Source organism: Argiope bruennichi, chromosome X2 (assembly GCF_947563725.1).
Source record: "Argiope bruennichi chromosome X2, qqArgBrue1.1, whole genome shotgun sequence".
Lineage (NCBI taxonomy): Eukaryota > Metazoa > Arthropoda > Arachnida > Araneae > Araneidae > Argiope > Argiope bruennichi.
In genome coordinates, this window is record NC_079163.1 from 16,959,485 (window position 1) to 16,987,215 (window position 27,731).

Genomic DNA, 27,731 nt, shown 5'->3' on the forward strand with positions numbered 1-27,731 from the left:
AAGTCAGAATGCACACATTAGTTTCTTAGATAAGATGTATTCCAACACGAACAATCTCTAAATCATAGGCAAGTAAAATCGCTTACCTCTGTTTTGTTGGTTGGAATCTCTTTTGATAACATACTGGTGTTGTTGTCTCCATCTGCAGCTGAAAATCTCAAATATCTAACTAGTGGCAGGTTCAGTGACTATGACTCATTAACACGGGGAACTTATCTTTAAGATTATTTTAATAGTTACTTGATTAAATGTTACATGATTAAAAATATATTTACAAGTTAGAAGAGTATAAAACGCGTTCGTTGGTTGCCGCCAAAACGAGAGGAAGTCAACAAACCCCTGGTGGTGAGAAGGGAAAGTTCTTTACAGTTAAAACTGGTTACAGTTAAGGCCTGGTTCCCGACAAGATGAGTGGCTTAGTAGCATAGTGGTAGATCGAAGTGAGATAGTTCAAACCAAAAGTTTTGAAGTTCTTTTTAAATGGGGTGAGATTGGTAGGCATTTAAATCAGCTACAAGGATCCCAAAATTGTAAACATTCCGAGCAATCACTAGTAGTGTGGTCAATTTAGAAACAATATCTTATCTAATAAAAATCTTTTATCTGATTAAATGATACATTCTGATTTGGGGACTTTTATTTAAAAAAAATTCTTGTAAGTCTATCCATGAATCTGATTTATAAACGACATAAATAAAACGAGATCATTTATGGTATCAATAGGTCTAAGGTTATAGCAAATAAATTAACAAAATCGAATGATCTCAGATTCTGGGAAACAATCTAGTTCAAACATATTGTTTGTGAGGTACTGTTCTTTTATTAAAAATGAGTTTCTTTAGGAAGTGTTTGAACACCTGAAATTCGAATACGTTAATTGAATTGGGGAAGATTGGGATGATTATTTCAACCGCCAATTTACTTTTAATTATTCCCACTATCAAAGGAATAAATGGAATCGATAATTTGATAGCATTCATCGACTTAACTGATAAGAAAATCGACATAACTTATCCACTAATACCCCTCTTCCGATGGCAACTTAATTTGTTATTGGTTTTTCATTTCTTTTATCATTATTTGATAATTATCTTCTCACTTATCATCTGTTCATTAGAGGCGATCATTGGTGGTGTTCATTTATTTGCATTACTTGTGCTGAAAAGTTTTCGATATAAAATGATTTATTTCTATTCCTTTGTTACAATTTCCACTTAAATTCTCATTGACCTTATAATCTGTTATTTCAGACAGTTTTTCAATAATTTTTATGCTTTTATTTATATGAAATAAGGAAAGAAGACAAATTGTAAATCTACAAATGTTATAATTTTTTTTATATTAATTGTCATATTTTAGAAACGATACTTTTTATTATCGTTGTGTCTTTTATGTGCACTCACTTCTTTTTGGTGATTATTGCTGACCTAATTTAGTAATACAGTGAATGCCGCTTAATGTGCTCGCGGTTAATATTATCATTCGCTTTATATAATCAAAAACTTGTAGCCCTGAACCGAGTATTCAAATGTGGTGAAAAAATATTCATTTAATTTGATCACTGCATCGCTGAATGTTATCAAGTTTGAAATAGAATATTGACCAATCCCACTAGTGAGGAAACATCTAGGAGTCTGATATCTTTGGAATGACGGTTCATATTCTTTTTTCTGGACTAGAGTGGTTCAGATTGATTTAAACGGACAGCTAGTCTGCCAGGTCTGGCTTCAAATCTGTTGAAAAGTGTTAAAACACAGTTGCCTGAGATTGAATTACAAAAGCAAAATTGATAGAAAAGAATGCGAGTTTTAAAGACAAAATTGGAATTTTTATAAAGCATATAAGTTTACTTAAAATGTGTCTTCGTAACATTGCGGCGCTGTTAAAAATTTCATAAAATATTCTTTGTAAAATTTTGAAAGATTGTGAGCTTCTTTTAAGCAAGATCAAATAATAAACGTTGATAAATTCCAACGAGTCAGAAAGTTGTTGAAAAAAAAAAAAAAACTCTCAAAGGAACGCCAAAGTGAGTCAAGCATTTTATATTTTAAAATTCGGCGTGCAGCATCTTTCAACAAATGCAATATTTAAGTTACAGTTAAGAAATAATTGTCGATAAAATGCAATTAATGAATATTTTTAATTTCTATTTTCGAAATCAATTACAAATATCTCTGTGGCGAATGTTTTTTTTTTTTTTTTTTTTTTTTTACCCTTGATCAGATATAACACAAGCTTGAAACATTAAAAAAAAAGAAAAGAAAAGAAGAACGTTTCTACCAAACATAATGAATTCATTAGATGAACTTTTTTAATGAATTCTACCAAACATAAATACCGAGAAATAAAATAAGTATGGTTAAATGAATAATAAAATGAATAAATATATGCAAAAAGTGCTTGAGATCTTTAAAATATTGTAGTAGATTATTGCTTGAAAGAAAATGAATCGATCTGAGTTATAAAATTCGATTCAACGCTGAAATCTGCTATTCCGCTGAAATGTGTCATGTCTACTTGTTATGATAAAAATATAATTGATTTTACCCATTTCAATTCTTGTTATCAATCGGTTAATGTTATCAAAATTATGAAGGCTCGAAGCGATCACAGCATCTAAGCTGGCATCTACTGTTGTATTATGCTGGCATTTTTTCTGCAAAGTGAGTGAAAATGGGAGAAAAAATAGCAGTTAAATTTCATAGTCCTCTTTCTTTTTATCCGATAGCAATTAATCAAAAACAAATCAAATTATCTACCAATCATTTTTGCTTAATATATTTATTGACTGGACATAAAATAATTTATATGTTAAAATGTAATTTTTTTAATATTTAAAGTAATAATTATTCCTATGTTGGAGACTCCTATAAATATTTATATTGCTTATTGAAAAATTAATTTAATTCGGATAAACGAAGCAAGTCCTTTCTAAATGTTTGAAAGTATAGTCTGTCTTTTCATGAAAGCTTATGAATTTAACCTTTTGCACTCCGCTGGCGCCGCTACGGCGACATTAGATTGCAAGCTCAGTTTAAGCTTAAAACGCATATAATTCATTTTTTTTTTCAGCCGATGTAGAAAGACCTTTACTGAGATCAAAGTTACTCATTTTTGGTTGCTAATAAAAGTAATTGCTCCGTGTTCGTGATTTCAAAAAAATAAATTATACGTGTTTGAAGACTAAAGTTTGCATGCAACTAAATGTCGCCCTCGAGTGTCTAATGTCGGGTGCCAGTGTAGAGCTAATTCTTAAATTATATTTTTTTATGTGATATTTAGAGCTGTTTGAGCACGAAAAGGATTTATAAAACATATTTCCTTAAATTCAATAATAAAACACAATAATGTTATAAATCTTGTTCGAATGAAATAGAATTTTTTTACTTTTGATTTTCATTAATGATTTTATATCGTTTGGTATTACATAAAGGTTTCGTGTTTTAAAAATCGCACACAACAGAACACACGATATATTGATTTAATCTAGCTGGAACTACTAACGATATATGTCATTTTTGGCAGAATACAATAATCACATACAATAATCTTAGAGCAGACGTAGCTTGACGTTACAAGTGTTTTATGTCAATAAAATAACTTGCATCATTTTGATATTACAACGACGACACTATTTAGACTAAAACTGCAAGTCTTTTTAGACTAAAAATGCAAAGGACTCTCCACTTCTGTTTAAAGCACTTATTCTATCAGAAGTTTCCTCTTAAATTCGCAGGTGATAGTTATTCATATAACCTTTCTTCTTTTTCTGACATAAAATCGATTTGTTTACCGATTTATTCGGTTGTCGGATTAATTACAAAAATTTGACTAGGGATAGTAATAGTGGACCAAATATCCGAATAATGTTTTTTTAATTGTAGGATCCAATACCAAATGAGGTCGAAGAACATTAACAATGTAGGGGACCTTCAGATTCTTCAGTATTAGGCAGGAAAAATGATCCAAAAAATCATCTTGATTTTCAAATAACATTTTCCAAATGAATTTATGGATCCAGATTTCTTTAAGCCTCAGATAACCTGGTTTACAAATTTACCATTACCTAGAACATCATAGAATTTACCATCACCTAGAATTACCTAGAATTTACCATTAAAAAATTCAGTTTATAGAAAGTTACCATTTTTTTTTTTTTTGGATGACATACTATTTATTAATTGCGTGAGGCGAAAATCATTACTCACCGAACGGAAAATTTCGTTGGACCAAAAGCTACCGAATTTGGCACGTAATTACTACTTTGATAATAGGCATTCACTAAGAAAGAGTTTGTAAAAATTTTGATCTGATTTTTAATTAATAAATTATTAATTTAATTCTAACTTTTATTCATTATCATTTTTCATTAATGAATGCTTTTCGTTAATAACTTCGGTGCCTATTATCATACTAACACAATTTTTATGTCAATTTAAAATAGAAAAATATTAATTCCAATTTTGTATCTGTGCATTTATCTTTAATTTAAACAAAATTATTCAAAATTTTAAACACAATTTGTTACGATACTTTTTATTGTAATAAGATTGAAATGAACATTGTTGTTTCATCCAATCTTTTATTCGTGTACTTTTACTTTATAATATAATGGGGGAAGGGTGCTTTCTTTGAACATTCATTCAAAAACAGAATTTTCACTTCGTTTTCATTAACTTAATGTTTTCTGACTTGCATTTTTTTCTGTAAATTGCGTCATGTTAAAATCGTTCTGAACAGAATTCAGTAGCTGATGCTGTCAAACCAGACGAGTGAAACTTAAAATATTATCATTCTACGATGCTTCAATGTAGAAATTCGAAAGTTAAGAATTTTCTCATTTGAAATTTGGCTCTAAACAAGCACCTTGGCAAAGTGTGATAAAGGGAAATATGAATTAGAATACAGAGAACTCTAGGATGATCAAACACTGAAAGGTTCTCGATTTTCTAAATGTGACAACTAGTATTTACCCGACTATTCAGCTTTGATATGAAAGCACCGATGCAAGTGTGACACGTTCAGAACTCAAATGTGGATTAGAAGACAGAGAACGCGAGAATGATTAAATACTGAACGTCTGCCGATTTTCTAAATGCGTCAACTAGTATTTACTTCACTATTCCGCTTTGACATGGAAGTAACTGATGACATCTGACATATCCAGAACTTAAATATGGATTGGAATACAGAGAACGTAAGAATGACCAAATATTGAACATCTGCCGATTTCTTAAATGTGTCAACTAGTAACTAGACTATTTAACTGTGATATGAAAGTAACTGGTGCAAATTTGGCACGTCCAAAACTGAAATATATTCTAGTGACCATATTTTAAAATTTTCACCCACTCAGCGCTACTTATGCTTGACTGTAATGTGCCACCGCAATTAATCAAAATGCTTTTAATTCAAAGTTTCACGTAAAAGCACCTTCTTTTTTTCCCACCAAAATTTTCTTCCCGATCTGGAATGATTAGAGGGAAAAGAAACCCCCGACGACAGGTCTTTCTTTATGCAAATTACGCATTCTTAATAGGATTCTCGTAAAGGTCAACGCCAGAAGAAATTCCTTTAATGGTGCTCTTTGATAAATGTGAGCGACTTGCTTGGGAGTGAGTTGGCGTCCGATTTATTTGCGCCAGGTCTTAATGAACCTCCCTCTATTAATGCCTTTAATAATGGCTTGGCAAGAAGTGGCGACGAAACGAAGCTGACCGCATTTGTTCTCATTAGCATTCGACCGACAGCCACCCGATACTCATTACTTGTTGGGCTATTAATTTTGAAGCGATTACTCACATTTATTCAGTTTGGGAGACTCACCGCATTTTATACAGGAAAGGTATATCTGGAATTTTTTTCTAATATATGTCTTGGATGATGAGTAAATTTTGTTTCCTTGAGTGAGTGGTGGGCGTTTTGGTTATTTTCTCAAACCAGCCGTTCGTTTTGAATAAATAACATTTGGGAAAGAAACACGTCAAAGGGGTTACGGGCATTTTGTTATTTCCGAAAACCACAAATAAATCATTTGTTTTAAATGAATATTTGAGTGGTGGACGTTTTGAATAAATAACATTTGGGGAAAAAAACACGTTAAAGGAGTTATGTGCATTTTGGTTATTTCCGAAAATCACAAATAAATCATTTGTTTTAAATGAATATTTGAGTGGTGGACGTTTTGAATAAATAACATTTGGGGGGAAAAAACACGTCAAAGGAGTTATGTGCATTTTGGTTATATCCGAAAACCACAAATAAATCATTTGTTTTAAATGAATATTTGAGTGGTGGACGTTTTGAATAAATAACATTTGGGGAAAAAACACGTCAAAGGAGTTATGTGCATTTTGGTTATATCCGAAAACCACAAATAAATTATTTGTTTTTAAATTAATAATATTTGAGTGGTGGGCGTTTTGGTTATTTTCTCAAACCAACCGTTCGTTTTGGATAAATAATAATTGGGAGGTGGGACACGTCAAAGGAGTTATGGGAATTTTGGTTATTTCCAAAAACCACAAATAAATCATTTGTTTTTAAATTAATAATATTTGAGTGGTGGGCGTTTTGGTTATTTTCTCAAACCAACCGTTCGTTTTGGATAAATAATAATTGGGAGGTGGGACACGTCAAAGGAGTTATGGGAATTTTGGTTATTTCCAAAAACCACAAATAAATCATTTGTTTTTAAATTAATAATATTTGAGTGGTGGGTGTTTTGGTTATTTTCTCAAACCAACCGTTCGTTTTGGATAAATAATAATTGGGAGGTGGGACACGTCAAAGGAGTTATGGGAATTTTGGTTATTTCCAAAAAGCACAAATAAATCATTTGTTTTGAATCAATAATATTTTGAAAAACTTTATAAATAAAGGATTGAATCAACTGTTCGTATGGCAATAATACTTCTCTGTACGATAGTTTATTTTATCGTTTATTTTCAGGGTCGCTGGTCTAGATAAGATCAAATTTTGTATGGAACCACATTTTATTACCCTCCTGCATAATTTTTTTTTAATTATGAAAACTAGTAGCTATTATTTATTGAGATGATGTTATAAAAATAAACTCGTATCGTTATAAAAAATAAACTCGTATTTTCGTATCGTTTTAACTTTTTTTTCTTGCCACAGTTTCAAGCGGATGGCTTTATTTTTACTTTTTGATCCAGGGGGAAAAAAGCATTGCGAAATTTCATAAACTTAATTCCTAAGATAATTTTTGAAATTCCAGAATAAAATTTTTAACATATACCTTTTCTCTTTGTATATTATGAGTTAAAATTAATTTAGCCAAAAATTATTCAAAATATTTTTTAAATAATATGTCGGATTGGTTCTTGAAAAAAATTGATATATATATAATATAAAATCAATTTTACTTTGAAATATTATCAAGTTTTTTAAGTTTTTACAGCCACAATGTTAATCAGCCTTGAATGCTTTATTCCTCTTCTTGTATATGGCTTCCGTGGATTACAGTTGGACTTTAAATAGCAAATCTTTTAATACTCTAATACATGGTTCCGTGTTGACAAGCCTTTTAATACAGAATTTCATGTTGACAAGTTATCTAATTTTCTAATACTGAATTAAAAAAATTTGCGTTTGTTTTTGAAACATTTATTGAAACCTTTTCCTAAATGAAAGACATTTTTAACAATCCATCTGTTAATATAAGATATTCATTATAAGATCGAGTAGATCTTATTGTGAATGTAAGATATTCATAATACGATCAAGCTTTATAAATGTTTTCCGAGTACTTTAACATCTCTTTAAAAGAGAAACTGTCTAACGATTATGATTATCACGATGATTAGATTCCTTGGGCTCTTAAGTTAATCACAAATATTTTAAAAGACCTGCTGTAGTAAACTAATGGAATTTGCTCAGCATTTGGAAGTGCAAATAGCGCACACGTCTGTGTATTGACAGAATCAATTCTGAAAGATTTTCATTTAGCAGTTGACTGCTACATAATCCATTTTAACAGGAAAGCATTGAATATTTAGCTTTTGATGATGTAGCTGGCAAGTTCTGGTTGCTCTTTAATAACCAGCTGCACACAGAAACATTCTTTCGCGCTTGGAGTTAATGCGGGAAATAAATTACAGAGGAACATCATTTTTAAAAGATGATATATTTGTCTCCTGTTGTATTTTTAAGGTGCTGTTATTTCATTAAAACTTTCAATCATTATCTTAACGTACGCTTAATTATAAAGTACGTTTTTTTTTTTTTGACTTCAGATATATAATTATATATTCAGTTGTTTGACTACTACAGGAAAAATGGCCCTTTAAAGCATATTAATAACGTATTTAATAAAAAAAATAAGAGACATAGTTTCATTAATATATTTAAAAACAGAAAATGTTTTATCGACATTTGGGTGGACAAAAAAAATTCTTGAAAATTATTAAAAAAAATATTAAAAAGGCATTGATAGAAATACTCTGTTAAATTAGAATTTTAATCTCATTCACAATATATTTTAACTTTTAATGAATGTTAAGGAATTTTCTGTCCTATATTGATTGTGGTATTATATCCTTATTTTATTGTTTTCACCTGGTCACGACTTTGTTTTATCTTTCAGTTATTAATATATCTCAAAACAGCATATTATATATAAGAATACATTTTTTAAAAAATTCTTTTATTTGTTATTTTCTACTTTTTGTTCATTAATACAATTATAATTTATTGTTACAAATATTACGGAATCTTGTAAAACATTTCCTTCAAATTGGCTACCAGATGGCGCCAGTGATCCGAGATTAAAATTATTTAGTAATTGAGCTGTTAATATATGAATATTGTACCGTCATCGGGCACATACACTTGTACAGAATTTCAGAAGTCATAACAGGACAGATTTTTATAAATTTAAAATGAATTAATTTAAATAAAAGTTTGTAAAAAATATTCAAATTGTATTTGGAAATCTACTTTCACTTAAGTCACCGAATCTGTTTTCCATCTATTTCATCTCTTAACTATATAATTGGTCTTAACGTATTATCTTATAACTGCATAACAGTTCACTTTTATGCCGAGAATTGCTATTATCAGTGACAACACTACTTGACAGAATGAGGAAAGCCACGCAATGAATTATTACGCCTGTTAAATAATCCTGAATATTATCCAAATGTATTTAAAATAATTAAGATGTTTCTTTAAAATTTAATTTTAAACAGCAGCTTTCAGTATGTTGTATCGCCGCAATTAAAAAAAACTGTTTAATTGCAATAGTTTCTCGATACTTCTAAAAAGCTTAAAAATATGTACTTTCAACTTGAATTGTTTCTGAATATAGTTTTTTTTTTTTTTTTTTTTTTTTTTTGAGTAAATAACATATGTGGAAAATTTAGATGGGTGCATTTGCATTTGGTAAAAAAGGAAGTTAGTATTTCTTGGCAGGTAATAATGTAAGTAATATATGAATATCATCTGCTATGACATAGTAATATTTTAGGAATATTCTTACCATGGTAACCACGTCTTAGTTTGTTTCACCTTCTAACACATCTGTAAAACATATTCATTAACTAAAGAAACATTATAAAATGAGTCATTGAAAATACCTTACTAATATTTAATGCCAGTATACTCTGTAGTATATTAAAATAATAATTTCTATTTTAATAATACATGTGGCTCAAAAATTGTCTCGTATAATGTAGGCTTGAAGTCTGTGATTAAATGTAAGAATTTATCGAAAACAGTGTTCCATTATTCAGGGTTTCTAACTTATTCGATAGAAATAGGACAGTAGTTACCACAGATAATGAATTTCACCATAGATACAGCTTTGTGTTTCTGTGTTTACATTTGAAAATCGTTGGCCGTTTCATGTCTGATTAAACTAATATATTGATATAATAGACCCACACGAGATTTCTAAAAACCAAAAATCGTTGAAAGGTTATATGTATTAAAATGAAGTACCAAAATCATTTTTCCTTTCTTTCTTCTTCCGTTGATGTTATAAGATTATTGACTTTGGCTGGCGAGTATTGAAAAATGTTTTTGAAAACTGGGTCAAAAATATGTTGTTATTCGTTCTAAGCGATATCAAATACAAGTTTATAATTGATTTGCGTGACTAGAAGCAGTGTAGAATGTTGAAATGAAATATATCAAGAGAAAAACAGTGAAGAACAACTTCACTGGGATTTTTATTGGGTAATTTACTTTCCATTCTATACATTTCAAGGATACAAATTGAAAAAGATTATATTAACCTGATATTGCTCACATAAATTAATCTTAGACGATTAAATTTTTATAAACTCTAACTTTTTGCATCTTTATATGTTATGCGTTATGTAATCTAATTGTTTTATGTTAGCTTAGCAAAATTTCTAGTTTTTCGCGTACAGAAACATATTTTCCTTCTTTTAAATCCATAATCCTTGGTGATATTTGATTTTTAATACAAAAAATATGCACAAAAAACTGCAATCATTTTTTTCTACTTACAAATTTACAAAAAAAAAAAAAATGACTTAAACATAACAAATCCTCTGTTAAAGATTCCTAGAAACATATTCAAATAAATGTTAATAACCATTAAGTTAATATTTTAAAAAATACTTTTACTTATGATGCTCTTCAATGTTAATATCAATAAATTAAATAAGTTTTAGAAAATTTTTAAACACAATTTTTATTACTGATTCATTGTAATATTTTGATCCCTTTTCTATTTTCGGTTTAACATCATTAAAACAACATTTTTATTAATGATTCATTGCATACATGGCAATATTTTAATCCCTTTTTTTAATCTTCTGTTTAACATCATTAAAACAAAAATGTAAAGCAACCGAAAATCGTTTCTTGCTGTGCCATATAAATTCCAGCATTTTTGCAAGTGAAAGACAGTGAGCCATCTGAATGCAAGGCGAGGGAAAAAACGAACTGGGGAGAGAGGGAAAAAAAAATCTCATTCCAAAACGATTTCCGGGGGAAAAAAAGCCTACATTATCCTTTAGTCAAGAAATAGGATCAATCCGCTACATTTTCTCTCTAAATTCTAACCGTTTTCTTATCCATATAAAACTAGATCTATCGGACAGAAAACGGGAAACAGAATAAGTGTTTCGAAACTCAACGACTTGAAAATGAATTTTTTCCATGCTAAGAACATAGGGACGAAATTTGTTTTAGAGTGGCACAGCTGTTCGACTACTCAACTGCAATCTGGAAAGCGCCATCTATCATCATTTGGGTGAATTCCCCCAACAAATATCGCTCGCGCCTAATTTCAGTTTTTGTGGCGGGCATTTTTGCATCAAAATTGTTGGTTAACATCCAGGTTGGCGATTTCTTTTTCCTTCAGTCTTTTGCTCTGTACATAAAAATGAAGCGATGTAGAAAAACTTTACATTGTCGATTAGCAAGGGTCTGGTAGTTATTTATTTATTTATTTTTCTTCCGTGTGTGTATGTGTGTGTGTATTTTTTTAAAATAAGAACACAATGCGCACGGCTTTTGAAGCTAGGTTTAAAAAAGTGTTACAACATTCGATTTTTTGAATTAAGAACCAAATCTGGATGTCATAAAACATTTGTGGTTTCTTTTATGCTGTAGTAAATCCTTACTATCGTGAACATAACTTTTAAATAGATTTCTGAAATTCATATTCTATACCATTATCTTCATTGTACTTTTACATACTTTATTGATAATTTATAATAAAGTATATAAAAGTACAATAAAGAAAATGGTATAGAATATGAATTTCAGAAATCTATTCAAAAGTTATATTCACGATTTATTAAGATTAATATATATATAATAGCATAGGGAGACTTTAACTCAGGTATACAAAGGTGAATGAAAATGCTTAAGGACCAGGAATTAGCTAAATTGGAAAATAATACAAGATAGTATTTGTGGCAAAACTGATCTGCAATCTTGTTTGGTTAATATGCCTTTAGGATTATTTAGTTCATTCGGTAAGTGCAATTAACGTAAAGTGATTGCCCGTAGGTGCCGCTATTTCTGCTCGTTCTGTAGAACTAATCCCGGAACAATTCGATCCACCCATGTATACTATTGCTGATAACCCAACTTGTGTGATCCTATAAACGCATTGATAGTGTTTAAATGTTATTTTATTTATACAGAAAATAAAATCTGTTCTTGATGAATTATAATTCGGAGTCATCGCGACTGGTTAAGAAGTGAAACAGATTTCATCCATATCCAACGAAATGACTTGTTACAGATTAGTTCCGAATTTCGAAAACAAGAAACTATATAACAGCACAATTAGCACACATATTGCATAGCAGAAATCCGCTGCTTTTCAAAAGGATTGACGATTGGATGGTTTTCGTCATGTTTTATACAAAGGCCAAGAAATTATTAAACGTAGATGGGTGTAAATAAAATAACTAATCACTTAATAAATAATACTCGTAACTAAATTTATTACAAATTGTTTCTAAATGAATCCGTATTTGTAAAAATCTATTTATTTTATTTTATTTTTTTATTCAAACATTCGTCGAATTAAAATATATTAGTTATAAAATTTATAAATACACCTTTTCAGTTATCTGTATACTTATGAATAATTTTTACAATTTTCAAAAATAGTTTGTTTTTTTTTCATTTTAATTTAAAAAGCATCAGAATTCATCAGACACCTAAATCTTCCGATGATCTCATTATTCATCGTCGTCTAAACCGAAAGTGATGAATAAGAATTAAAAAAAAAGAGTGCTCATTTTTTTCTTTCCCCCACTTTTTTATTATTGCTTCCTAAAACATAAAGCAGCATTTTTTGAGATCTGTTTATTCTAACTTTAGTTTTCTTATTGATTTTAAGAATGGCAAAGAAGTTGCCCGTTGTCGTTCCGTCGTAAGAGTTTTCCGACATTTCTTCCAAAACCTTTTTTAAACTCGAGAAATATTCCTTGCACCTTCGCCAGAGTTTAATTTAGCCATTTTGCTTACTCAAATTCAATTCTTTGTATACATAAATTTTAAAAAAACTGAGTTTTCTTGGCAAAACAATATTTGGCTTTGTCTCTTCTTTTGACCGTTTGCATAGAGTTCGTAATTCCCTCGCGCTCTTTTTTTTTTTTTAAATCATGGAATGTCATTTTCACGTCATTTTTTTTGCAACACATTGTGTCAGTTCTTTGTTGCGCATTGTTCTGTTTTTATATAATATAAATATAAAAAAAGGCAAATGTGGATTTTTAAATTTCAAAAGTGTTTTGTTATGCTGAATTTTGGTCTATACTTTGACAATTGAGAAATGTTTTGAAAAATAACTCAGTCAGTGAATATTTTCAGTAAATAAGAAATTTTTTTAAATGGATATTATATTCGAGACCATTTAATTCTGTTTTTCCATGAACATATTTATTACAATGAATTTGTTACGAAAAAATCATTGTACATGATATGTCCAATTAAAACGTTATTTTACAAGCCTTAACATTACATATTGTTAATTATGATTTTGAAAAGAATTTAATCCTGAAATCAAGGTTAATAATAAATATAAATTTTTAAAAACACAATTTTGTTTGGTGAATTAAGAAGAATTTTTTAAAAAAATCAAAATTGTTAAGAGCAAGAGAAAATCGTAAATGCCGGAAAAAATACTCTTAAATGTGCTGCAGTTTCTTTCTTTCTTTTTTTTTTTACTATGTAATTTTTAATGAAAGTTTAAAAATGTACTTATGTATTAAACACGAATTTTCTTACTTTATTCTTTTTAGCACCTTGCGCTTTTATGATTTTGTATTGACTTCCATAATTTTAATTGAATTTTTTTTTACTTTTTAGCACTTTCATAGAAGTGACATTAAAAACTTTATATTTCTATTATTTTATACATCTTAGTTTTACATGGTACATTTTAGAATTGTTTTATGTGTTCTTTTTTACATTAAGAATATGCCAAATCTAGTCTAACTTATTTTTAATTAAAATAAAGAATATATTTTATAATTCTTTATTATAAATATTATGAAATTTTGTGATCAATTTTTTTCTCAGATTCATTACCTCTCATACATATTTAAAATTTTAGACGAAATAAATTTAATTAAGTGTACTTCTAGACGAAAATACGAAGCAGAAGTGATAAAACACGGACGAAACACACAAAACAGCACTTGCAGAAATCAACAATGCATAAGCAGCAAATCAAACAACTGCAACGATGCAAAGCTCTCAGAGAGAACTCCTGTTGTTGTTGGTCGAAAAATTGAAATATTATGATATAAAAAAATTCTAGAGTATTTTGAATGTAACTGAAGCCCTAAGAGCTTACTTCTTTTTAATGACGTCAATTCATACTTACCAGATATCTATTAAATATGCCTTGCCAATGAGATTTTGGAATACATTGTGTGTTTTGAGGCACTGTGCAATTATATGCTACCTCATAAGTCATCTAAAATTTATAATGTGTCATATATTGTATTATCCCTAAAGTGCACCGATTTCACCTTATTTTTAGTTAGAATCCAAGGGAACTCCATCGAGCGCATTAAGGGGTTAAAATTTCAAATCTGAATCGTCCTTCGCATTTGCTATCAGTAAGGGATCTTCTGTTAGATACCCTATTTTAAAACTTATTGTGCTTATTCCGTTTCGAAAAAAGCCTCCTATTTTTATATATTGTGCTGGTTTGAAATTCTTGGATAGTTTTTTGGATTTGAAAGGAAAAAATAAAGATCTTATCATTCTTCTTGAGTAGAGATCTTCTACGACGATTTCGCATTTCTGTTAATCACCTCGAAATATTTATTCCATCATGAAAACACCATCTATCACTCTTGAGACAGCGCTAACAAATACTGTTCACGCCTCGTTCATCTTATCCATGGTCCCTTTGGTCACGCATTTTGTATTTAAATTGTTGGATCTCTTCCAAACTCTTGTATCTTTCCTCCTCTCTGTTCTGTAATTTTTTTCATTCAAAAAGAGTGTCAGCGCGGGGATAGAAGAGATTTTCTATTGTTCTTCTCTTCCTCGAGCAACGGAAGCTGCTTCCTGTAATTTAATTTAAGCTGAGTGTTAAAGAAAAAAAAACTTTGCTGGAATACCTAGATGGGAGCAGGATAAAGTTCACTTTGTACTTTATTTATTAGTGAGATTTTACTTAACCGAATTTATATTTTGTTTTATTTATGGTTGTCTAACAGGATCCAAGTATTCCCGCGAACATTTTGGCATTGATTTTTTTTCCTTTTACGCATTTCTGTACGCATCTATTGAATATTCGCATCTATTGAATATTCGATATTGAATTTTGTTGTCAAACGTTTGTAAGTAAAAATATCCTGTGAAGATACTAAGAGCAATGAAAAAACTGCTATAGGAAAAGACTGCTTTATTTATTTTAGCTTTGTAAAAAAATATTGTATTCCGTAAAAATTCTCAAAAAAACTTTTTGTCTCAAATTCTTCTGCGTTTGTTATTAAAACTCCCTGAGAGATTTATCTTAAGAGATTTTATTAAATTGTGGTATAAAGCTATTTCTAATTAATCATTTATTGACTTATCATTAATTCTTTATTTTCTTTTTTATTTGAAGCTTTAGGCTGAGGTAAAATTTTCTAACTTAAAATAGGGTCGCGCAATTTTTTTCCATCTGAAAAGTAATAACTAAGGAAAAAAAAATTCAGATTCTCTGCTTTACTGGATATACCGAGTATTAAATAATTTACATTCATTGATGCCACTGACCTTCTTCAAACCGTCTTCCTTTTATTTTACTGACTGCAAATTATATATATATATGAGGCTGATATATCAGTTTATGAAAAGCATCACGTTTGTACTTGTGTCCTTACCTTTCCTGATATTTCGAGGCTGTTTCAATAGTGTTGGTCAATCCTTATGAATGGTTCGAATATACTTCATTTGTTTCAAGACCAACCTTGACATTATTTACAAGTTGAACTGTTTGTACATTTTTTTCCTATTAGTCATCATAATAAACAGTTACATAAAAAAACACAGATGAAACTACTCACTTAAACAATTAATTAAAACACAAATGTACAAAAAATTAACGAAAGAATAACCATATTCACTCCCAGAAAACTATTCTAACTTTGACTGATCTTAATATCTTGAAATGAAAAACCACCTAATAAATTATCCCCTTAAAAAAAGTACATATTTTAATTTATGATTTTTAATCAACTAAAATCATAAAGCAGTCTGTCGTATAAGGAGAGAATCCAGTCTATTTTTTATTTGCAGAATCCTCCAGGTTGTGTGGGAAACGCATATGCACAAAAATATGCAGTTTTTTAAATTACTTCGTTGTCATGTATGAATTTATTTCCCCTGACGGATACTAACATACACACTATTAGAATGTTGATGCCGTGGCATGCATTATGTAAATGCTCACCCCTTCGATATAGGCATCATTCACGAAGATGTTGAAACATATCTTGGCATAAAGATTGCTGCAGATCCCGGCGAAAGAGCTGATTTGCTTCTATAATGCAGACACTTCGGCGGGTCTTCATAGTTGAATACATTTGTCTATAGCATTTCCCACAAGTAGGCATCAGGTGGTAGAAGGTCGGTGGAATGGAATGGGGATGGGAATGTCAATACCACGTAAAATGATTCGTCTTGGAGAGGGTTAAAATAATGCTCGACTTTGAATATTTTTCCTCCGTTAAGATATCCGCGACCAATAACAATTTTCTTTGCTCAGCTTTCTACTGCTGTAAACCTTTCCCGAACGTGTGGGTTACATTATTAATACATTTCTCAAACGACAAAGTTAACATTTAATGAAAAAATATGTTAGGTTTAGCTCAAACTAAAAAGTATGTAAAATTTTAACAAATGTACATACTATTGTAAGTAAAATAAAAATAATAAAACAAATGTCAATAAAGGTTCCTATTACTGCTTAATAAATATTTGATATAATTATTTTTATTTCAAAAAAATCTTTTTTTGGGGGGAAGGGTGACAAAAGCTTTTCTTCAAAAGTTTCGCTATAAGTAGTGCTTAGTTTTTTCAGTTCATTTGATAAAGTATCTTCTTTCTTTATTTGGGCTAATCTCTCTGAAAAATCAAACAATTTCTATGCCTTTTAAAAGCATTTGCTGAAGGATCACTTGAAGCTTCGACACATGCACCGAATCTTTTCTTCAGTCTACCATATTGCTCTTATGCCGGCTCTATTTGTCTTGGAGAGGGTTAAAATAACTCTGGACTTTGAATATTGTTCTTCCGTTTAGATATCCGCTCCCAATAACAATTTTCGTTGCTCGGCTTTCTCTCTATTGTTGTAAGCCTTTCCCGAACGTGTGGTTACGTTATTAATACATTACTCTTACGACAAAGTTAACATTTCAACAAAAATGTGTTAGGTACAGTTCATATTAAAAATTATGTATAATTAAACAAATCTACATATTATTGTAGGTAAAATGAAAAATAAATGCTAATGAAAGCCTCTATCACTGTTTAATAAATATTTGATATAATTATTTTTATTTTAAAAAAAACTTTGTCATCTTTCCAAGGGGGAAAAAAGTTTTTTTTTTTTCAAACGTTTTGTTGAAAGAAGTACTTAGGTTTTTTTTTAAATTCATCTGATAAGGTATCTTCTTTCTTTATTTGGGCTAATCTCTCTGAAAAATCAAACAATTTCTATGCCTTTTAAAAGCATTTGCTGAAGGATCACTTGAAGCTTCGACACTACACCGAATCTTTTCTTCAATCTGCCGTATTGCTCTTACGCCTGGTTTGCTTTTAGGTAATTCTTTTGTAAGCGATGAAACGTGTGTGCCATTTTTTAAATTATCTACAAATTCAGTTTTCTATGATAATACCAAAATTTTGTCTATTTTCTGCTTTATCTCATTCTTTCTCTTAGATATCATATTGAATTTTTTTTTGAATTAAAAGAAAAATTAACCCGGCAATGAAACAATTAACCCGTGCTTGAATTAAATTCTAACGTTGCTCAGATTAAATAAGAATAATTAAAACAACGTATATATGCAAAATACGCTCTGCAAATCTTGGCTCGGCAAGGGTTTACTGTGGCTGTTACACTATTGTGGAGCTTTACAAGTTCAACAAAACATGTCCATCCTTGAGACATGATCTCTTGCGTTTATATATTTTGATGCATGATGTACTTTATATGACGTAAGTCGTAACCTGTAGACACTCCCATTATTTACAAAACTTTCTTTGTTACCATCGAGTTTGGTTGTTTCTTTCATCTGCTTGAATCATAGTTAGAAAAAGTAATTAATAAAACTTTTTTTATATTAAACATTGCATTAAATTTAATTACATAAGTTTTAATTTTATAAGTGTATTAAATAAAGAATTTTTTATTTGAAAACGTCCACTAAAATGTACAATGATGGTGCGCGATATGCGATAATTATGCAAATTCATTATTTTGGCTATTTATATAATTTTATACTCGCGTCTCTTATTTTGTCATCTTTATTGTATTCTTTTTTTATCAAAATAGCGAAGGACTTGACCATTAAAGCGCCTCATCACAAACAATTCTTATATTTCGCATTTACTATTTTTGAAAGCAACGAAAATTCTCTTGTCAGGCTTTGATCATCAAGACAAGCGTGAAATGTTCCTTTTGAAAAGTTTGACGTTGAAAAAAAAATTTAGCGAACATTTTTTAAAAATAATCTTTGTAAAAAGAAAATGAGATTTTACGCATATAAGCAAACTGAAAGGCAGCATTCTTAATATTTGTGTCGTTGTTTTTAATTCTATATTCCTCGTCATTAATCTTTTCGCTCGTGCATGTTCAATTATTTTACTTTCATCAGGAAATTTAATAGGGCATTTCCTTTTTATCTTCTAATTTATCAAAATGTTATCTTCTAAGTACAAATTTACTTCTAAGTACAAAGCACTAATCTTCTTAGTACAAAGCGCCATTACTCGGATGCTACCGATTAACTGGGCTTCGGATATAGAAGATTTGAATATATAATGATATAAAAGCAAATTAATTTTAAAATAACATCACTATGGCAATTGCGAAGGCAATGATTAGTTATTATTATCAACATATCGAAATACAAAATAAGTATTTTCCCTTCTATTAAATTTACTTTATGTATAAAAAACAGAAATATCCCAAAAGACTTCAGCTGCTGACGCCATTTGGTAATCTATTTTTGAATGTTTCTGAATTCACGTTGAAAATTTAATAGAATGGAAATGGATATTTTAAATTCGATGCAAATTCTGCTGCCGTAGTTTTAGTAGAAAATGGTGCCATTTATATGTTTAAAAGAATTGGCAAAACCAAAATGCCACTGTCCCAGCCTCAACCACTGGTTCAAAATCACTCATTTTTATTTTGTATCAAAGCTTGTAACCGAAATTTGTCTCCAAAGATTACCTGTCCTCTGCCTCCTTACATTTTAAAAGAATTTAAAAATTAATTCTCTGTGGGGGCAATTAATTATCTGTGGGGAGAACTCTTGACAGAATTCTTCAACTTCAAAAACTATACTGATTTCATCAATTAATTTCGCCCGTTAGAAATGATAACTAACAAGTATAATTTTAATTAGTACTTTCTTTTCTTGTAATAAGATATGAAAATCAAATGATAAGAATGACTAAATATCATGAACAGGGTGGACAAATAACTGGTCCCTTAAGACTGTTAGTAATTTAAAAGTGGTGCGAATTGATTGTCACTAGCATGTTTAAAGACAGAAATCAAGAAAGTGTCAAAATTATTACAGTGTTTTTATTCATTTATTATTGCTAATGTGTGGAAGTCAGGTGTCAGGCAGTGTACAAATTATCTAGGTAATCTTTAGATTAACTAGATTGGCTAGATAAGGTGTGGGGAATTATTTCCTTTCTCACATTATTTAGGTAATCTACAGCTTACCCCTATCGGTACACTATTTACTAGCAATCGTTAAACTGGAAATAAGATCTAAACATAAGATAAGAACGTTTTTTTTTTGTTTTTTTTGCACTTCTAAATAATATTGATTTTATGCCATTGAGTTAGTAATTTCATATAATAATCAGTAGATTGTAAATAAAATATACCATCAGTTATTGAAATATAATAATATTTAATTGTTAAATTGGTGCGGTAATTAGCAGGTTGTAAGTAAAAAACAAAAAACATCAACAAAAAAAAATCATCGAATAGTTTTATTCTTTTTCACTATCTAAAGCGAAATAATGTTAACTTAACATAATAAATTCTGGAAATAATATTTATTTCATAAATGATTCTATATTTTTATTCTGTTCTATATTTATTCTACTGAAAAAATAATCGACTAATCTGCAAGTAACTAAATAATGTGCTGATGAACGCTTTTCGAGCTTCAACGGTAACAAAAGATAACGCACAATATATCTTATCCCTTCAATTAAATTTTTAATTTTTGTCTTATACTATGATATACCAAATTAAAATGCAAGAATTAAAGTATCTTAGTAGTTTGATTTTGTTTAGCTGCAGGTATTTTTGTCTATTTTTGGAGAGAATGAGTTGAAAACTTGGCTCCTTCTAAAGGAAGTGTCTCTTATCTTAACCACTTCACTGCGAAAGAAACATTATTTGTAGAACAAAGTTTTCTGGTCTCCAATCAAAGCTAGCGAATCGTGAGGTGGAAAGAACTTTAAAAGCTTTGTAGGACGCATATTAGTCTGCCGTATAACTCAGTGTGCTAGTGCATGCTTGGACCCATTCGCAAGAAGTTAGGAGACTACGTGCACTGAGTGCCTACAACTTCTTTCTTCCAGATTGATTGAACCATTAATTACTTCCTTCCTTTTCGCCTCGAAAGGGTTATTGGAACTCCGAACATCTTTGGGAGACAAGAAAAAATATTTTAAAAATAGAGATTCACATTCTGGTATCCTACATTAATGTCCTAGTTTTCAGACACAGGATTTAAAAAGTCCGTTGAATCTGAATCGAATTAAATTCATAAGATTTCCTTCTCATTTTCTTGTAAAGCTAAAATTAAATTCTTCATTTTCTCTTTCTCTTTTCCAAGAAAATTCAATTGAAACTTTTTGTATATTTGAATATGAAGTTCTTGGGTTTGTGCAGCTTAAATTGTAGTTTCCTAAAGTAGGAAAAATTGCAGTTATTTGATTTGTTTAGCATTAATGTAATGAAAATATGATATACGGAATTCTGGAATCGTGTCTCTTATTTTGCCAAAAAATCGAAACATTTGCACAAAATCATTTTTATTACAAAATAATGCTTTTATTATCCTTGAAGTGCATTTTGATCCTAGGCAACGGAAGATTGATACAAAAAAAAATGTATAATGCAACAACTCAAGATGGCATATTACAACTTACTGACCCATATGATTAAAATTTCAATTTCAAGAGTTCCCTGTAAAAAGAAGACAGTTGTGATATGACTTTTAATGTAGTTTTAGTCAGCGATGTAAATATACTTAATTAGTAATAAAAATAAGGAAAACTATTTAAACAATTTTGACATTCTATTCGAAAAATGAATGCATCTTTTTGATTTAAAAATATTGCTTGGAATATATTAGTATTGTTGAGAAACTGCTATAAAATGACAAATGTTGTTGATGTTTAATATAGGAGCATGATTATTTTAGAATCAAAACATTTCTCAAGATCTATTTATTAGGCGGTTTATAGGTTTGTTAGAAAATTAAAATTTTTGACTTACTTGGATGATGTTTATAATTATATGATGAAAATAATGAAGATAGATTAAATACAAAGGCTCGGTTTCAATGAAAATATCTGTATACACCTACATCCAAACATTAATGTGGCCTCTTGCAAAGCTGTTATTATGTAATTATTTTTAATTCCTAAAATTCTGACTTTAAAGATAAACTTTGTTTATAAATACCCAATGGGTTGTGAAAAATACCGTATCTCTTTGTATCTCAAAAAAGATGATAAATACCAGCTTTTTCAAAAAATTATGTATTTTAATACAAGTATGTAATTATAAGTATTACATATTTTAATAAAAATGCGTTATAATATATAATACGTAATATATATTAATAATGTGTAATATAAATAAATAATATATAATGCGTAATGTATTTATACGTAATAATAATTTAATACATATTATTTTAATAAAAAATTCGTAATAATAATTGAGTCAGCCGTGTGCATGTATTACTTGCATCATTTGAATGCTATGTGAAGAGTTACTTTGTAAAAGAGCTTACAGTTTCTCTAAACGAACTGCAAACTAATTTTCTTTTTATTCATTAAATGTATCCATTTGATATAACGTGTATTTCATCCAGTTTTCCTCTATATGAACTTTATATATTGATTGTATATCTCTTTAAATGCCACCAGACATGTTTCTAAACTGCATTATTATTATTGGCTTATTCCAACGTTTATCCCATCGCAAAAGTTATATTCTTCTCACAGAGAGAATATATATCATTGCTTTGTTTTTAATCACATCGAGGTGAATTATGACACATTTCTAGTTTTTCTTAAATAAGCGTATTCTGCGGATAAGACTGCGGGAAATTTTTATACCAATTTTAAACTTCTTCAAAAATGCTAATATATTATTAACAGAATGCCATTCAAAAATAATAGGTGTTGTGTTAACAAATGCTGCATTTTAATTTTTAATATAAAGGAATGGCGTAATCCAAGTCAAATTTCATTTCTTGTCATAGCCTACATGCAATATGTAATAAAGATTATTTCGTAATTTTTTGTGTGTATTTTAAAGTCATGTAAGGAAATATTGTCTAGTAAAATATTTGTTTTATAATTTTATAGGCATGTAATGTCTTTGTCATGTGATGTAATTTAGAACTCTTGTAATGTCTGTTTATTGATTTTAACAGGGTTTCATGGAATGATTTTGGAGGTTCTCAACTATAGAAGCAGTATAATATTATCTAATGTCTATGTTTTTAATCACGAATTTCAGTTCTACTTATTTTCAAATCTTCTTGGGGAATCATCGAATGTTCAATTTAATGTCAAAAAACAGTTTGTGGTTCAAGTTATCGAATGAACATTTGAAGTCCGTTTTTGAAAATTCCATCATATTTAAAAATTTAAAATTCATTTTGTCAATTTCATGAATCGCATCACAAACTAATCGTATATCAACTCCATAATTTCATTTCGATATATTAAAAAAAAAAAAAAAAAAAAAAAAAAAAAAACACCTGCTTGCAGTGGTGTCACTTTCAGGCAATTATTCTTGGTGCCACATTTATAAAATCTTTGCCTGATTAGTATTTACTGCAGTAAATTACTTTGAATTACTAGCCATAAATTAAACTTCTAAACTACATTCTTTCCTCATTTTATTATATTACCTACATCTTTCAAAGAATTTTGTTAGAAAATGCTACAGACATTAAGAGAAGATTGTATGAGAATCGTTAATCAAATTGAGATAATAGAGTATTGAACTAATTAAAACCTTAAGACAGTTTATCGTTACTAAGAGCCATTCTTCTTCCTAAAAAGGCTTTATATCGTTTTAACTGTACAGACAATTTTGATTTTAGGTGAGAATATACGAGGACATTCCACCGTCAGTTATTGGATAAAATCTCACTTCAAGTTTGAAAATAGATATGTATTTAATTATTTTTCAGACATAAAAAATATCTTTCGGACATTGAGTGATGCATTTTTCAAGGAAGACTGTGTAAAATGAACCGGCACTTGTCTAAATCTCTACCAAAAAGAATAGCTAAGAATCAAGTATCAATCATAAAATAGCTTCAAATCTTTCAGATAACTAGCTTCAAAAGGATCATGAACTTTTTTACGTATCTCAAGTGAGACGTCTGATTTTTAGCCATTTTTGTCTTAAGGGAAAGATATAGGTGATAAAATATTGATCAACTAATGATATTTCGACCATTAATTATAAAATGATATCTCTGTTTTATAGAGGGCAGCTGCGACAAGTTGGCATTGCATTCCAAGTTTCTATTTCCATAAAGGTGAGATGGCAATAGCCCAACTTGTTGAGCTTATTTTTCTGCGGTAGGTTACAAGTCTCAGTTGGGGCTCTGTCGTTGAATAGAATGAGGGGGCATCTTCAGATTATTCAAAGTGCCATTTATTCGAAGCCTACTTGTACCACCTTCCTTGAAAGTTATGTCACTTAATTCTGAAAGATTTTTTCAGTGAAAAAAGACGAGTACTTCCGCTTTTCTCGCTTGACGATATTTTATCCCATATCTGACAACAGGACATCCTTTAACTGATCATTTTGGTGTCACCCCTTAACCGTGTGTCCCTTCTAGTGACGTCACTACTGCTCTCTTTTGTGAATGTGGGGCTAAAGCTTTGTTGTTTGCTTTGCTCAGGTATGCAGGGAATACCAGCGCGGCAACTGCAAACGTCCCGAAACCGAGTGCCGGTTCGCCCACCCTCCTGACCACGTGACAGTGGACAGCGCGGAGGGCATGGTCACCGTGTGCATGGATTTTGTGAAGGGTCGATGCTCGAGGGATTTGTGCCGCTATTTCCACCCGACGCCCCATCTCCAGGCCCAGCTAAAGGCCGCCCAGAGCCGAGCGAATGCCGCCTCCACACAAGCTGCTATGGTAGGACACTTGCTTCTTCCTTCCTTTCCTGCATGTCTTCATTCTTAGCACCGCGAAGCTCTTTCTTTTCATGTATATAGGTGCTCTCTAAAGTATTAACCTAAGCAAATGCAGAATACGCCATAAAGTAGATGTCATGTGTGTACCAGAAATGCTTACATAACAATAACCCACTTGCAAACATTAATTAAAAATAAAATTTGGCGGCATTACCAATGCTCATTAATGTAGTGCTTTTAAAAGAGTTAAAACTTCTACAGCTTTTCAAGCCTTGCCACTGCTTTCCAAACTTTTAAAAATTCCTTCTTAGAATTTTGCTTTTGCTCAAGGGATGAGAATTAGCAGTCACACTCAAATTACTTACAATCAAGCCGCACTACAAAGACCACCCTTGCTCTCTGAGGCTTTCGACAGACATGTCTACTGAAATTTTTATTACTGAGGCATTTTTCAAAATATATAATATCCCCCAACAGAATATTAAGTCATGAGAATCTTCATTGAAAAAAAGGTTATTAAGAACTAATTTGGTTAATTTAAAAGTCTAATTAGTTATGGCATGTGGCCAATTACATTTCGACATTACCATGTCGGAATTACATTTCAATGAAGTACCGAATATTTTATTTAAATAAAGTTCAATGAATCTAAGATTACCAAAAGTTGGTTGACTGTTTTTCAGTCATTTTATAAGAAATATTTAACTCCCTCGATTTGAAATACTTTAGAAATGGACGTCTTAGAATGAAGATATTCACAGTACCGTTTCAGAACAGAAATTTAAGAATGTTAGGAGACAATTCCGATTTTGACTTTACAGTGTATTGTGTTTTATCCATAAATGTAGGTACAGATCTGGATTTTGGAAAGCATTGGCTTCATAAACCGATGATTCTTCTTTTGCGTGGTTTACCAAATATGACAATACTTTTCATATTTTATTCATATCATTATTAAAGAATATTACCGCGAAAAATATACTTTTGAGTGAAATATGAAGTTTTATGCTCATTCTAAATTGGTATTTAATATTATTGTAATTTAACATTGCAAAATAAATATGGAACCGATATTTATGCAAATTTTTGAATGCTTTATTGAAATGAGAAAGTAAAAAAACAATCTTTATAATATGTTGCAAGTGTGTTCATTAAGTACTGAATTAAATTCAGTGTTTCTCAAGCAAGTTCTCATTCTTAACTTTGTTTTATATACTTTTGTCTTAGAAGAAGTTCAATTTTAATTAAGTTTTTCACAATTTATTCAAATTTCCTTCAATTACCAGAAAGGATTTGGCTGAACTATAAAAGATTTCATGGTGTTTATTTCTTGAATGAAATCAATTCGGTAAGTCTCTCCTTTTAAGCGAGATTCAGGTTATATCGACACAACTTTGTAACCCGTTTGCAATTAATATTTTATGTTAATGTACATATTCATAATCTGTTTTAAGATTTATGTCCAGAATAATTTAATCGGATAGTAACAGGCATATGCATTAATATGTATAGGCGAATAGGGTTCCATTCATTGAGTATTTAAAAAAAAACACTTTTTTTTTTGCCCTTGAATTACTACTTTTTTTCCGCGTTCACTTATTTTTAACTCTTTCACTCGAATGTCTTCTTTTAAGCGCCAATCAAGACGGTGCATCTTTTTGACATTTTATTTATTTTTTAATTTTAATTGTTAAAAATACCTACAGAATGGTAAAAAGATGTCGATTCATTTTCCCGTGAAACTCAACTTAAAACAATTATATGTATTTATTTTTTAGTATAATAAACAAGTCCATGTATTAAATGAATTATTATGCATCGAATTAATTTTTCGAGTGCAAAGGGTTAAATATTCTACTCAAAACAATATATATTAACATTTTGTCTTAATTTTTTTTATTTCAAGGAAATAAAATTAATTATATTTCTTAATATATTATCATCGTACATTTCCTTAAAAATAAATCGTGTTAAGAAAATAAGCAACACTTCTTATTTAAAAAGATCTAGTCTTTCATATTCAGTCACTTATCGAAATAGACTTTCCATCCAAAATAATACGAGTATTCTATTGTTTGGAACGCACCTGTACCTGATTAGCAGAAAACCAAACTCATTTCATTAATATGCATTTTAGATAGACTATATCTTTTAGCAATCTTGCTTTTAAATATTCATCTAACGAAAATTATATCTTGAATTGAAAAAAAAAATATTAATAAAAAAAAACGAGTGCATCATCTGGCGTCTAGACATATCATCGGAAGTCTATTTGAAAAGTTTGCCTTAGAATTAGAAATGATGAGTACATTTTAATACCGGTCGTTCAAAATATTCGTTTGTTAAAAACCTGGAAACACGACTAATGGTCATATGCCGTCTGGACGTTCTATTGAGTGTCTCTTTACTTTATCGTGACGAACAATTCTTACCCTAAATGACGTTTACCTGCAAAAAAAAGAAAACATATATCTTTTAAAAAGTATCTCACGTCCCGAACTATCATTAGAAAGCGAAAAAGTGCCCCAATCGAGATAATGGGGTGGTTTCTGCAATCAAATTGTTTGCGCGCAAAACCCTGCTTTGCGTGCGTTGCGTGCAGCCCATCCCTAGCGCCACCTGGTGTTCAATATGTGGACCAATGACCTTCCGTCCATCACAATCGCTATTTTTGTCCCCAAAGTGGAGACACTGGACCGCACCTGTCTGGCCAAACTGGTCCCATCTGGTCTAGACCAAACGACGCTCAAACGATTAACAATAGACCAACCTCCTCCAACTAGAGAAGAGAGCGTTTTATCATCGTTTGATGTTTAGTTAGCGCCCCTTTTCCGGGCTCCAACAACCTAAATAAAATTAATCGTCCAACTGCCGCCCCGCGTGGAACGTCTCCTAGTGGAAAAAAGATGAAACTGAAGAGAAGGAATGCTTAGCCGAGAAATGAGTTGAAATTTAACGAGGTACTTTTCATTTGAGGCATTTTGAATTTATGACTCTTTCCGATGATAGAGGAAATGAGAAAAGCTCCTACGCACAATACTTCCCCCCAAAATTAAATACTGTCAATGAAGAAAGAACAATGTATTTTAGGCTCCCGAGATAAATT

The 27,731-nt window shown here is 30.1% G+C and overlaps 1 protein-coding gene across 4 annotated transcripts in view; it reads left to right on the plus strand.

Annotated features, from left to right (window-relative positions):
- LOC129959967 (muscleblind-like protein 2) overlaps nt 1-27,731 on the plus strand; it is a 463,947-nt gene that overhangs the window by 412,856 nt on the left and 23,360 nt on the right. For all 4 annotated transcript variants that reach the window (XM_056072902.1, XM_056072901.1, XM_056072904.1 and 1 more), the window contains exon 4: nt 24,387-24,626. In XM_056072902.1, the coding sequence (XP_055928877.1) occupies nt 24,387-24,626 (240 nt within the window). The remainder of the gene's footprint in view (nt 1-24,386; nt 24,627-27,731) is intronic.